This window comes from Telmatherina bonti, assembly GCF_933228915.1.
Source record: "Telmatherina bonti genome assembly, chromosome: 9".
NCBI classification, from domain to species: domain Eukaryota; kingdom Metazoa; phylum Chordata; class Actinopteri; order Atheriniformes; family Telmatherinidae; genus Telmatherina; species Telmatherina bonti.
The window spans coordinates 21,644,961-21,659,361 of record NC_136627.1 but is presented as its reverse complement, the minus strand read 5'-3'; the positions used below and the strand labels follow the sequence as shown (position 1 = coordinate 21,659,361).

The 14,401-nt window shown below is 39.2% G+C and overlaps 1 protein-coding gene across 1 annotated transcript; it reads right to left on the bottom strand.

Annotated features, from left to right (window-relative positions):
• Window positions 1-1,685: 1,685 nt before the first annotated feature.
• Window positions 1,686-14,015, bottom strand: ccdc92ba (coiled-coil domain containing 92Ba; the record flags this gene model as incomplete). Its single annotated transcript, XM_079246142.1, has 3 exons — window positions 1,686-6,061; window positions 9,113-9,160; window positions 13,883-14,015. The coding sequence occupies 3 exons, from the start codon at window positions 14,013-14,015 to the stop codon at window positions 5,358-5,360; spliced, it is 885 nt and encodes a 294-aa protein (XP_079102268.1). The 3' UTR covers window positions 1,686-5,357.
• Window positions 14,016-14,401: the final 386 nt, after the last annotated feature.

The window sequence follows — 14,401 nt, the reverse complement described above, 5'->3', positions numbered from 1 at the left end:
AAGAATAAAGAGATTTCAAAATTAATCTGAGAGTGGCAATTGTTGATGCCCGTCCATCTGGTGAGGATTTTAAGGCCATTTCTGAACAATATGGAATCCATCATACCACAGCGAGAGAGATTATGCACAAGTAGAAAACCTTCAGGACAGTTTCAGACAGCCAAGAGTTGCAATGAGCCAGTTAAAGTCCAGATCTCAACCTGACTGAAATACTGTAGCTGGACTTTCAAAGAGCTTTATGTCAACAATTGCACAGAAACAAAGAACTGAACCAATATTGTAAAGAAGATAGAGGGTAAATTCCTCTACAACAATGTGGGACTGATAACCTCAAGCAGAAATCAATTACAAGATATTGCTGCTCAAGGTGGTTCTATGAGATAGCCTACTGATTAATGTGGTGTGCTTAGTATTTCCACACATTTCTTCTGTATTTTGACAATACTCACTGCAGTTTGTTCCACTTCTTGGCAGCATAACAGCTAAATGCTGCTTCTCCATGTTTAGTCTGGACTCTGGTCTGGACGTGTTGGCCTGAGTCTTTGGATCTTAAAGCTCTGCCTAGTTTATATTCCCTGAACATATCACTGATATATTATGGGCCTGCACTTTTCTGGGATTTGTAAACCATCAGTAGTTTTTAAAATAGTTTTTGTGACTGCCTGGAAGCCAGTGTAAAGATTTTAAAGTTAGTGTGATGTGTTCAGATCTTTTAGTCCTGGTTAAAACTCCAGCTGCAGTGTTCTGGATGAGCTGCAGATGTTTAATGCTCTTTTTAGGAAGTCCTGTTAAAAGACTGTTACAGTAATCCAGTCTACTGGAGATAAAAGCATGGATGAGTTTCCACTACTGTTTCAGGAAGACTAAACTTTTGATATTGTTGATGTTTCTGAATTGGTAAATAGCTTCTTACTGACAGCTTTAATGTGGTTGCTAAAAGTCAGATCTGAGTCTATCAACACTCCAAGGCTACAAACTTGGTCGGTGATTTTAGTGGCCCAGGTCTCCAGGTGTTTACCAATTTCTGCTACCAAAAATTGCGATCTCAGATTAATATTCAATTAATTGTAGCAAATTCTCTCTCATGCAGGTCTTTATTTGCTTCAAGCACTGACTGTGATAATTTATGTTAAAGTTATGTAAAAGAGAGCCCCCAAAGAGAGTATACAAGCTGAACAGAGGAGGTCCAAGGACTGACCCCTGAGCAACTCCACAATTCATGGCCACTCGCCAAGATTCTGCATTTTGACTGAAACAATGATATCCTATCTCACGTTTTATCCTGTTGTAAATCCTTTGAGGTTCTGGATGTTTAAAGATCAATACTGATGCCTTTCTAATAAACTACAGCAACCTAAATTCTGTAATACACTTAGCTTATTTTTGGTATTTATCTTGTCTGCAAATTAGAAAATAAATGACTAGTAAATGCAGCGTTAATTGAGTGAACAATTTTAAGTCAACTGAAAGCTGTAAGGATGCAATATATCATGCCCATGATTGTATCTCGGAGTCAACATCTGCGCCCTTAAAAATAATTTTTTTACATTATGATTGTCCTTTTGTCACTTAAGGTCCCCTTTTCTTCAAGCAAAAATTGAGTAGTCATCAGGTTCCACAATATTACATTTTATTCTTGTTTTGTGTACAGATCACTGTAGGAAGCCAACACAGTATATGCGGTATGCAGTTCATATCTTTTACTTATCTATTGACCAAAATCACACAACCCAAACTGACACGTTTCTGAGGGTCATGTTGAGGAACACAAAACATTATTGCTATTAATCACATAATATGTCAAGATTCTTGATGAGGCCACACAAAGTCCAGCGAAATGTTTCTTTTAGATGAAAAATAATTTACTTGACTTCAACCAGGGCCAACCACTATACTAAAACCTGGATGAAAAAAAAGAGATAATGCTTTTGCTCACATTTGTTATGACTTAGAAACGCTCAGAAGAATAAATAACTATGTTCGTGTGATGTGAGATATCTGGTGGCCTAGCCTATATTCTGAATAATGGACTTCTTCAATAAGTCTCCATGTTCATGTCAGTGACGGACCCTCTTTGGCGCATTAGCTTCTTCCCTTAAAGCAGTGGTTTCCAAACTATTTTTGCAGGGCCCCCTTCTCATCGACAACAATGTTGAGCCCCCCTCCCGTCACATAAACCAAAGAAACATACTAAAAATACGTCTTTAGTTTTAGTGGCTGTAACTTCAGTAACTATAATTAAAACTGTGTCAGTATTATTATCTGTTCTTTTGCTTCAGTGTGAAACATTTTAAACCAGGAATCTCTGCAAACTACTTTAGGTGAGTGGAGTTTTCTATGGGACGATGCTGCTTTAGTAAAACAACTTTGCTATATATGATAGTTGGATAGTTAATTTCTAAAGTAACCTGCAGGCTTTTCTTTGTGTCGAGGATGAAAAGTTCCCAAGTTGTGTTGTAATTTGTTCGGCTTCATACTTCATGATATTAAATGATAATATTTTGGTACATGCAAAAGACTGTGGTGTCATTATTACCCACCACTGATTATTATTATTACTGGTCAAGCAGGGACAGATATGCTCCATCATAGTTTGTTCTTTTTTTATTACTTGAAGTCTCTCTTGATGATTTATCATTATTTCCTATGAGAACTTTTACAAATTTATCCAGTGTAAAAACTCCAAAGTTTTATTTATCCTTGCTGCGCCCCCTTGTGATTACTCTGGGCTCGCCCCCCAGTTTAGGAACCACTGCCTTCAAGCAAACAATCAGATCGTATTTTCATTATTTGTCTGGGATGTTATGTAATTTCAAAACATGGTGACAAGATCAATGTGGATTTAGAGTTTAAAATCAACCTGCTGCTTCATTTGGAAACCAGGCTGAGTGACGCGGTCATGGAGTCTAACAGTCTGTAGCTCACTTTCCCTGTTTCCAACATGAGCTTTGTACTCAAATCATTTGCAATCTATCAAAACTCAAACAAGTATAATGTATCCAGTCATGCTAATGGGTCACCGACGTAGAGGTGACTGAAAGCGCTTGTATTTCCATTCTGCAAAAACAAAAAAAAAAAGTTATTGTGTTTACCTTCTCCTTATCCAGACAGTCTCAAGTGGCATAAAATTCCAGCTTTAAATGCAACAAACTGTTACAACCACTGAACGGTGGCATAACAACTAGTCACGTCGTTAAGATTTTGTGACACAAGCCCAAATCAAACAAAAAGTCAGACTGTTCAGAAAAAAAAAACAGAAAGCAAAACACATTGAGGTCAGTTATGATAAATTACAGTATATATCAGTAATAAAATTTATTTTAACATTTTAAGTCTTTATAAACCAACTGATATTACCTATTACTAATGATCTATTGGTATATTGCTGTATCAATAACACACTTGTGAAACGTAACTCAAAACTTCTATTAGCTTAGAGGGCAAGAAAATCTTCACATCAACCAATCACAACTGAAGTCAGCCTTGTCAAAGTTGCTGACTTTAGTTACTAAAGCTAAACACTGAGGTTAACTCACAGTAAACCTTTAAATAACAAACAAGGAGTCTCATAACAAACCTGCTTCTTTCTATGCACACCCGCAGGTGTTCTGTTATAAGGCAGTAGTTCTGATGGGATATACACTCGTTTTTTACTGTTCTCTTCAGGTCATTCCCATGTATTAACACTAGAGGCCACCACCTGAATGTGTTCAGTAACAGGACACAAACACACACACACACACTTATGTGTTTCTGTGCATTAAGATACAGCAACTCTCTGTTGAGAATTTGTATCATGGTAAAGAAACATTTGCAAACAGACCATCACTTAATCCCTTCAGGCCTTGACAAAAAACCTACAGACGCTTTTTGTTTTCCTGAGGTGAGAAGAAACCCCGTAAACTTAGCAAATGAAGATGTGGCCTGCACGTGTTTACCTGAGTAAAACACACAATCTAATGAGTCTAAACTGATAACACCCTTTATGTGGGTCCACTCTATTAATGAAGAGCTTCAGCTGGTCATTTGAAATTTATACAAAGTAAATTTACGAGTTTTATCTGGACGCTAACACCACTGCTGTCCATTCAAAGCTCCAACTAACACAGGCACTGTGGCACATATTCAGCTTTTATCTATAAAGAAACAATAAATCACCACACAATTCTAAACAAAGAAATGTGGTGATGCTTCTTAATAAAAGCCATATATTGTATGTTTAACCTCATAACCTCTGTATGTATTGTGTGCCATATGAACAAACAGAGGACATCAATGACCTTGAAGCATATTACATACCAGTATATTGCAAAAGAAGCTAAATGAAGAACAGTGCATTATGAAAGCGTGTGCTAAAGTCACATGGAAAGAATACATGTTTCTCACAGATTATTTGATTGTTTTTTTTTTAGCATTACAACCATTTCTGTACTTTTACTTTTATCACACAGTATAACAAGACTCTATTTATCTGTTTTAAGCCCCTTTCTAAAAGACTGAAAAGAGGCTGGGATGACTTTATCAAGCCAAATAAATGGGGAAAAAAGTCAAATAAAAGTTTTAGCATTGTGTCTTTTTTCTCCGCTTGCATAGCATTCAGGTCTTTAGAAAGTTGGGTTGTATTTTGGTGACTAATGTTTAAGTAGTGACCTTAAAAGTGATTAAATTATTAGCAAAATATCTATAGTTTGTAAGTATCCATAGATTTCACAATACAACACAGGAGATGTTATAAATCAGAAACTGGGTTGCACATCACACAACGTTCTGTTAAGACATCAGATGATAAAAGCTGGAAGTTGAGAATATTTCACTGTTATCTGTTATGGCTCACGGAGATAAATTGACCTAAACCAAGTTCATGTATGAGCATCACCTGCTGAGAAAAAAAAAACTACAAAGAATTCCAAGCCACTGTTTCTATTCATAGAGAGGTAAACATTGCTTCTTCTGATCCATAAGATGGTGGCCCCCATCTCAGGTATTTTCAGCTGTGACTCAGTCGGAAGAGATTTACAGTCAGCATTGAGACGTCACAGTTGGTTTGGTTGCCTGTTTGGGTTGCAGTCTGCTTCAGTGTCTGCTACCATGGCCAAACTCACAGTCACACTAAATCAAAGAGGGGCTACTTTGAAATAAGGCTCCACAGTATATCGAGCATTTAACAGCAAAGCATCGTAATTTCATCCTAAGACTTAAAGTGACACTTACTGACGCTTGCTTTGAAAATGATTTAAGGTTATATCAAAGTACATATTAAAAAAGTATTGACATTAAATGTAATATTATTAAATACAGTCTCAGTATTAGTTCAGTCAAGGTGCAGACCAACAGTTGGCAGTCATTAACAGTCATCACTAATCTGCTTTTGTCTGAGCAGCAGGGGGTGCTGCTCCTGCAGACAGCAGTCTGGCTGCTTCATCATGGTGCTCCACTGGCCCTTCCCCGCCTCCTTCTTCCCCATCTTCCTTCTCCAGGCCCAGTGGAGGCTGCCTTTGTGCCACTGTGTGCCTGGAGCGGGCTCTGTGCCTGCGAGGGTGGAGGAAAAGCGCAGGGTCCGGCATGGCTGTAGGCTCTGCGGGGCCCATCACTTTTTCTATGGGAACACACTCTCGGGCACGCTCCACTCTTGAAGATGACCTAATGCTCTTGCGCTTGGGTTTGACCACAGGGGAGGAGGGGGAGGCTCCTGACAGCAGAGACACAGAGTTCTGCTCAGCAGCATACTGACTGCTGGCTCTAGAGAGGAGTCCCTGCCTCTGCTGCATCCGCTGGTGGTGCAGTTTCTGTCTGGCTGCATGCAGCTGGAAGGAAAGGTACGCTGCTGCCTCTGTCTGCTTCTGAAGCTCTGTGTTCAGGAGGGTTGAACAGTGGCTGCGGCGCTTAAGCTCTTCAAGAAAATGCCGTTCTTTTTCCTTGAGATTGGCTCGGAGAGCTCCCACCAAAGCCCCTTTGTGTGACAGCTCCTTACGAAACTCTCCTAAAGTGCACTCCTGCTCTGTCAGACGGTTTTCCAAATCGCGACAGCGGGCCTCCAGGATCTCCTCTTCCTCCTGCAGCTCTGACACAAAAACAGACCAGAAGTCCACGTTATTTTAAGAAACAGAGAATAAACCTCCCATCTGTAATCACTGTCCATCCATTCTAAATCTTCCGTCAACATGCACAAAGTTTAACAATTCAATCAAAATAAGAAAAGAAAGAGATACACATAAAGTAATCTGCACAGCATATAGACAAAGAAGCAGTGTATTTATCTCACCTAAACAAGAAAAGCTAAGCTTTTGTTTGCCCTCAGCTCTAATCCTCAGCACAGATGACGGTAGAAGCAAAACACAGAAAATATGTCGATTGGCTGGAATGATGTGAAAGCAGCAACCACTTATAAGTACTTGTAAAATCACATCGGATGTTTGCAATCTTTAGGGTCAAAAATGATATTGCTGCTTTAAAGCAGGTACAAAGTTAAACCTTCATCCCACTGACAGGTTGTTCTTGTCAGGGTTTGGAGGTGGTGCAGACCCACATGCAGGCTGAACGAAGCAGAAGGTAGACGGGATGCAGGACTAATGTTTAATCCTAACTTAAGTAACATGACTTGGGAAATATCACAAGAGCATGATAGCACTAGACACAACACAGCATGGAAAGAAATGACAAATTAGTCAGGTGAACTACTGACATCAAGCAGGAAAAGCAAGCCAGAACACACAGGGGAGGAAAATGACAAAATAAAACAGGAAACCAGAACTAAGCATGACTAAACTAAAAACTTCCCAACCAAAACCCTGAGTCCATTATAGTTCTGCTATGTAATAAATACTTATTTGTATTATTTGCATGTGTAAAAACCTGTATGATAAGGTCTCAGAGGCATACAAACACTTATACAAATGATATTGTATTAATTCACAAGCTAAAGTTGGAAATCCTTTTCTTTTTCATATTTCTGTCAATTAAATAAATTCAACTTATGTTATTTCAGCAAGAAATTGTCACATAACCTGAAAAAACATGTTTGCTGTTTGTCTTGTAATTGTTCTGTCCATGTTAGGGGAGAGTATTCAGGTCACCCTGACAATTGTATCACCTTTGCAGAACAGTGCATTCTCTCATTTAAATAGCTCCTACCATGTCATCAGCTATAGAGGGACAGACTGATCTGGGTTTTTCTGCTGCCCATTAATAATAATGCTTACGATCAGTGACTGACACTTACTTTTACTCAAGGGCGGATTATCCAAAGGGCATCATGGGCACAGGCCCAGGGGCCCACGACCTCTTGTGGCCCATGTGGGGCATACACCAGCAGTTTGGACATGAAACAAAATGTACATAAAAGTAAGGTAGTTACACCACAGTGTCTAGTGTATTGCTATTGGTACCACTGTCTGAGAGATGTTCGAAATGTCGTTTCACAGAGTATAATTCACAATTTTCACAATGTTGTGGTGGGGAAGTGGGTCCCTGGAACACTCTGGGCCCAGGGGCCTCTGCACTTTTAATCCTGCCCTACTTTTAAATTCTATGTTTTCACAGTGATAACAGTGCAGTCCAGAGATATGGCTACATATTAATTTGCTTAGTATGCATAGGCATCACTTAAGTTTCTTTATAAAAAGAAAAAAAAAACTTTTTAAAAAGTGGGGAAAGTCAAACTGATTAGTCAGCTGACTTAATTTGTGTCCTTGCGATGACGTAACAGATACGCTCTTAATTCTAGACTAATGCTTGAGGCATTCTCTTCATGCTAAATCGCAATTAAGGTCAGGTTTAATACATTAAAATGCCTTTTTTTGTTTGGTATCTTCTTGCCTCTGGAGAAAACCTTTTGCGCTGTTTCATGTCCCAGAGGAAGGTGGTGGTTTAGATGAAAAGTCCTGAGTCAGTGAAGCAGTGTCCGGGCTGACTGAGCGGGTGCTTTCCAGACACCCACACTGCCACCGACCCCTCTGCTCACAGAAGTTAGTCTTTGAGGATATGAATCCTAGCAAGTGTTTATTGGTTTACTTTTCTTTCAAGTCCTGAATTCCATAGAGTTTGGAGGGGTTTCTTTAAAGTTATCTTTAAATCACCTTTCATTCACTCTCCACTTTCAACGATGCATCATCGGAGGGCCGATTGGTATCAGGCATTCTGTCGCCCATCTCCACACCCAAGCTTACCGCATATGCTAACTATAGACTTCATATTTTTCCATTTCTCCCTTCCTTCTCATCTACAGCTGACCATAATCTAACCCCCTCATTTTTTCTCTTCAATGTTCTCCTGACCAACTCACGTTACCTCTCTCCCTCTCTTTTCCAGGCTCTACATGTCAGCAAAGTCTGTAAACAGACACTTCCGCTGGGACTTCGAAAGAGAAATGAGAGCAGGAGAAGAAAAAGAGCCTGGATCAATTTGTGAGAGGGAAGCGGGGGAACAGAGGGCTGTGCTGTATTGATGGATCTGGGGATAACCTGCCCTGGAAATGAAGATGGGATCTAATGGCTGAGAAATGCAGTCGAGCACAAGTTTCTCTCCCTCTTCCTCTCCTCATTGACCCAGCTTTTTTGCTGCTCTTTCTGCAGTCTGCTTCAAATATGCTGTGACAAAAATGGTGCCTATCTCTTCGCCTATGCAGCCGCAGCTGGACATTGGCAATGAGCTAAACATGTTGCAGGGCGTCATCTTTCCAGCTGTCTTGATGTTTTGACACTGAGTCTTTGCGCACAAAATGCTACTGCAAATTCTTTCACACAAGCCAAACTACCTATGTGGCAGAAGATGTAAAATGTTAATGGAGCCTTGTGTTTGCGGAGATGAGACAAAACGAGGGAGGAGGCTGACAGGAATCAGTTCTCTGGGGGATGGGATGGTGGATGGACAGGGGGGATGAAGGCATAAAGTAGTGGCCAATTTGGCATCAATGTTGAGCATGCTGATGATAAGCTAGCACAAGGGGATGTAAACACAAGTCTGCCTCCAAAGCAAAAGATCTGAAGAAAATCCTAGAGGAATAAATATATTAGAGCAAAGATGGAGAGAGATTTTTGACAGAGGATAGTAAAGACAGAGAAAAAAATAGGCACATAAAGGGAGTGAATATGCATGCTGAGGTTTTTGTACATACCTATTTGGCTCCTGCCGGGAGGCTTTACCTTCAGCTCACTTGTCAGCTCTAAAAGAAAAAGAAAAAAATGACTCAATCAAAGGGGAGGGAAATAAATTATACAGTTAAAGATATAATTAACTCCTAAACTGATATGAGGTTATTGAAACTGTGATAAGATTTTCTCTTTGCTCTTGCTAGTTATTTTGTCAAATGCTTGATGCAGTCTCCAGCACATTTTCCAGCAGGCCCATGCATAATTCATGAAACAAAATCTGAAACTTTACATCAAAGATTGTGTACCAGAGACTTGGCCTGCTGCAATCTACATGGCAAAAATATTCCTTCAACATTCCTATAAAGACATCCAACAATAGCTTTTCTCGATTCAATCATTATGCATCATCATAAAAGTTGATGGCTATACACTGTTTAAAAGGAAATGCAAGCAATCTGTAATGTGAAGGAGCCGAGTGCAGGGCTCGGCTTCTTGCTTTCTAACCTGTGCTGCATTTCACTAAAAAGCTGATGAAAATGCAAGATCTTTGCATTTTGTCATGCATTATTTTGAACATTTCAAAAGATGCAGCTACAAACTGAATCCTATACAGTAATATGCAAATAGGACTTGAAGTCAGTTCGGTGTCAACAGAGGTTTTTTTTTCCTTATAAAACAGTATTAATATGCAGGTTTATTAACATTGATCTAAATACACCTACTGTTGCATAAGGGCGTATTTTCTCAGAATTTGCATTCCTCACGCTGGTATAGTAACTGATTACAAAATGGTTCATCCATAGTTCAGGGATTTGCAACTGAATTCAGATTTCATCCTTCACAATACAAAAGTACTTTTCAGTGATTTAGTTTTAGATTTATGATCTATGACCATCCTTTTGTTATGATATGGACAGGACAACATGAGTCAAAACAGGAGTAGTGGAGGACTAAGGGTAAAGGATGTACACTTCTGGAAAATTTGTGTAAAACACAGCACACTTAACTTCTATTTTTGTGGTGCTTGATCAAATCTTAAATGGTTGCCATCAGAGATAAAATATTAGGTAAAATTACACTGATGAGAACCAACCGCAGAATTGTTTAACTGTTCAATATTTCCACTGGCACAATGTAAAGAGAACTCAAGGCAAAGGACTACAGCTGTGAAGCAGTAGGATATCAGTGAGGATAACACAAATTTTGCTTTAAAGCATTAAAACGGTATCCATAATAGATTGACAGTCATAAAATCTAGAGACCAGATGGATAAAACTGGATGTACTGGTTCTGGATAATGGCTCTCTTTTACATATCAAAATAATTGTGAAACCTTTAAATAGACAAAAATGCATGAAAATGAATTGTAAAAAAAAAAGAAAAAAGAAAAAAAGAACTCAAAAATGTTTGGTTAGTTGGGTTTTTTTGGGCTCTTGCTTTTGGACACCCTTTGACTCCATTTCTATGGATTACAGTCAGTAGTCCCACATAAGCTTATCTCTCCGAGTTCAGTCTGCAGAAACTATTTTTTAAAATGTCATTGTATTGCTCGTGTTTTTAGCACACTGGGTTGTAGCAATAGTGGTGAGTGGTGTTAATATGTTATCAGCACTGACATAATAAGGCATGAGCAAAGGTTTAATTGTAAAAAGGGTTGTTTGGATGGGTTTTATCTCCTATAAGGGCAATGCAGCCGCAAAGCTTTGGTTTTTTTTAAAAAGACAATGTATTAGGCTGGTTTGTGTTGCTCTGTCATTAGTGGCCTATATTGCAGCATGGATTGTCTGAAGGGAGTGTGTGGGGGTAGACCTCTGCTCATGTCTGGCTTGTCACTCATCTCAGTGATGATTAAGAGTGGCCTGGCTGCAGCAGGGAAATCTCCACATTCAGCTTATTCTGTGCACACCGCTGTGGTTATGGGTGTGCAGATTTATCTTGTTTTCCAGATGCATCCCGGTGGATGTTCACAAAAACTCTTAACACAGTTAAGTTTCAGGAGAAAGGGGAGGATTTTCAGCAACAAACTGAAAACATTGAGGCCTATTATTGCAGATGTTAAACAAATTATGAGCCTGTTTCAACCTGTCTTCCTTCTGCAGTTCGCATAAGACCCACAAACAATTGGCAACAGAAAAAACGAGGGGTTGGAGAGATGACAAGGCATAAAACTAGATAAATAAGGCAGGAAGGGAAAAATGGAAAGATGGGATCATGGAGAAATTCTGCTTAACAATGGCAAAATTGTCAGATTAACGCTGAAAACTTCAGGAGCGCAACAGTCGTGAAGCTTGCACAAACCATACAAAGCAGACTGCAAGAAATATTTCTCCAACAGTAAAACCATGAAACCGAATAACTCAGCATGTTCCAACATCCAGTTTGTGTAACGTTTTGTAGGTCAGTCCAGTAGCCTCACTCAGTGTTCAAGGTTTTCTGTTTCATTCATTGAGCTTTCAACACTGCAAAGGTACCATGAAGGGCAAAAACACACAATAAACACATAATATCACAGTGAGAAAAAAAAACTTCAACAATTTCCAAACGTGATTTAGTTTGCAGCTCAAATAAACCACAGCACAAAAGCCTTTATGCTGATGCGTAAACTCCAGGAGTTCAGAATAAAAGAAGAGGTCAGCAGTAAAAAAAGGGAGAGCTACAGTAATACTCACAGCAACATCATCAGCTCAACCTTGCAGTACCCTTCCAGGGATCAAACTAGTCAGCTGGCAGAAAACACCTATCACACCTCCAAACCTGCATCCCCCTTTAAAGCTTTATGTTCATAGAGAATCAGTGCAAGTGAGGGATAACTTTCATGATGGATATTTAAAGGCATGTCAGCTAAGGGGAAGGTTAGGTGTACTGTGGATATGGTTAGAAAATTAAATAAATACTTTTTAAAAATTTTCTTTTTACGTCTCAATGTGCAGAGGAACCATATGAAACTTACTATGCATTAAAAAAAAGACATGTGCCTGGAAATCCTTAAACAGATTTTCCACTCTGGCACGACAGCTTAAGAAGCTTTAAAGATGCTCAGCAAAAAGAGTGGATCTGTGATTTTAGGGAGCGTGGTGTAATTATGTCCCTGCGTATGCAACGCCACAGAAACCTCAGAGGACTGTGGAAATGAAAGCCTGTGTTACAGGTTAAAAACAAACTCAGGAGCTAACTAGTGATACCCAATGTTGCACAAAGCTGATCTGTTTATATATGCAGGTTCTGGGGAGGGCTACAACTTACACAATGCAGCGCAGTTCTCTGCAAACCTCTATATTGATGAGCTACTTTTCAAATAGCAAATACTTGAATGTTTGCAGTTTTGGCCACAAAGCGCCTCGTTTCCTTGGCAGCAGGCAGAGAACACAAGCATGACTGTAACTCATCATGGAACCAAACTTTTAAAAAATCTGTAACAACCACACACAGCTGCACTGAAAAGGCATGAGGTGCAGCAGAACATAAAAATTAAGGGGTGGGGGGGCGTTTTTAACACAACTGGTCACGCTGGCTCTGAGCCATGTATCTCCCTCCCACACACAAACACACAAAACCCTTCCCCCATGCTCTACCTTGTATATATGCCCCGCAATCCTTTTTACCTAGGATTACTAAAGCTGGGAATTACTGACAAGCTATTATGCATACATATGCACACACACATTTGCATTACATCTGACAATAACCTATGTGTGATATTGTAATTCTCTTTATAGATACAGGAACATCCTAAAGTACACACATCTATCAGTAAAACAATCTGTGCACAATTTCTTTCAAGGTTAATACTTTAAATAAGGTTTCTTATAATAGCAAGTTACTTTTAGCATGATCATTGAGGTTAGGCAAGAAAGAGAAAACCCCTCAAAGGATCAGTGCCATGAAATAAAACGTCCTTACAAGAGTTATAAACATGTAGAATCATATGGACATACATGCTTGATTAAATGGAAGGCATATCCATTAGGTCCCAAACAGGAAATGATGTCATCTACAGGAACTGGAGCATGACTTCACCATGTAGCCATTGTCTGGCTTTAACTGATGGATGTGTGTGTGTGTGTGTGTATACACTAAATTAACAATGAGGAGAGTACACACAATGGATCTGAGGAGATTTCCGTGTGTGTTTTAGTTAGTCACAATGACTCTTAAGACAGTCTTTTAACACAGTGCAAAATCATTTAATCTTCTTTCAAGTTACATGCAGCTGGACTTGAATGGAAGCCGACGATTCTGTTGGAAGCAAATGGAGAAAAATCTCTCGACTGTCCTGTTTAATGTTTTCCACAGCACTGCTTATTGAAATGCTTTGTAAATCCTCTCTTTAAGGGTAAAGGGTTAATGAGAGGGACTCTGACTCATGAAAAGCTGCATCAGTTAAAAAGACAACCAAGGCAATACTAAAAGAGGATTATCCCAAAGGATTCTTCTTTTAACTATAAGAGCATCAGAGCTGAATTAATAACTAAATTATAAACAGATCACCAAATATATTTTATTGACTGCTCTAGAAAATGTTTAAGCAGACACGATCAAAATTCACATAACAGTAAAACAAAAGAACATTTTGGGTCTGAGGTTTTTATTTTATTTTCAATAAACTAGCCCTATGTCTTCAATGGCAACAAAAAAAGATTATGAATAAACATTCATGTGTGGAAGAATTGATATTTAACAGTCGTATTCTTTTTTGTGTTTCTAGGAGTATTGTAAATATAAATATTTCTTGATTTTGATGTCTTTTCTCCCTCTTTCTTACACAGTAGCATCACCAGCATTGCACCCCTCACCTGTGCATCGTTTCTGCAGGGAGAGGATCTCCAGGTGGAGGCCATGGAGTAAAGTTAGATGCTCCTGCCTGAGGAACAAAACACTCCTCTCCACACTCTGAACCTGCTGAGAAAGGCGGCTCTCGTCACCCATGGTTGCGTCTGTAGACACAGCAAAAGGGAATAAAAGACAGACTTTTTTTTTAAGGGAAACCTTTAAAACCTTCTAATCAGACTGAAAATCTTCAACTCCAGTTGCTCAAGCCAACTTTTTTTTAAACAACCAGTGTAAATAAGCCATAAAAGCATGTTTGAAGTTATAATGAAGCTATAAAGGAGGCAGCCTACTGATTACTAGATAAATCCAAAAGAAAATGACAGTATTTGCAGTTAATAATACTAAATTGAGTACTCGTGCTTACCTTAAATGCAATGATAACCAGAATTCAGGAAATATGGTTTGAAAGCGTAATAAAAACGTCCTCCAATCCGTGCATACTGGCCTCCAGTGCTGTGCGAATCCCGTATGCTGCGGCATTC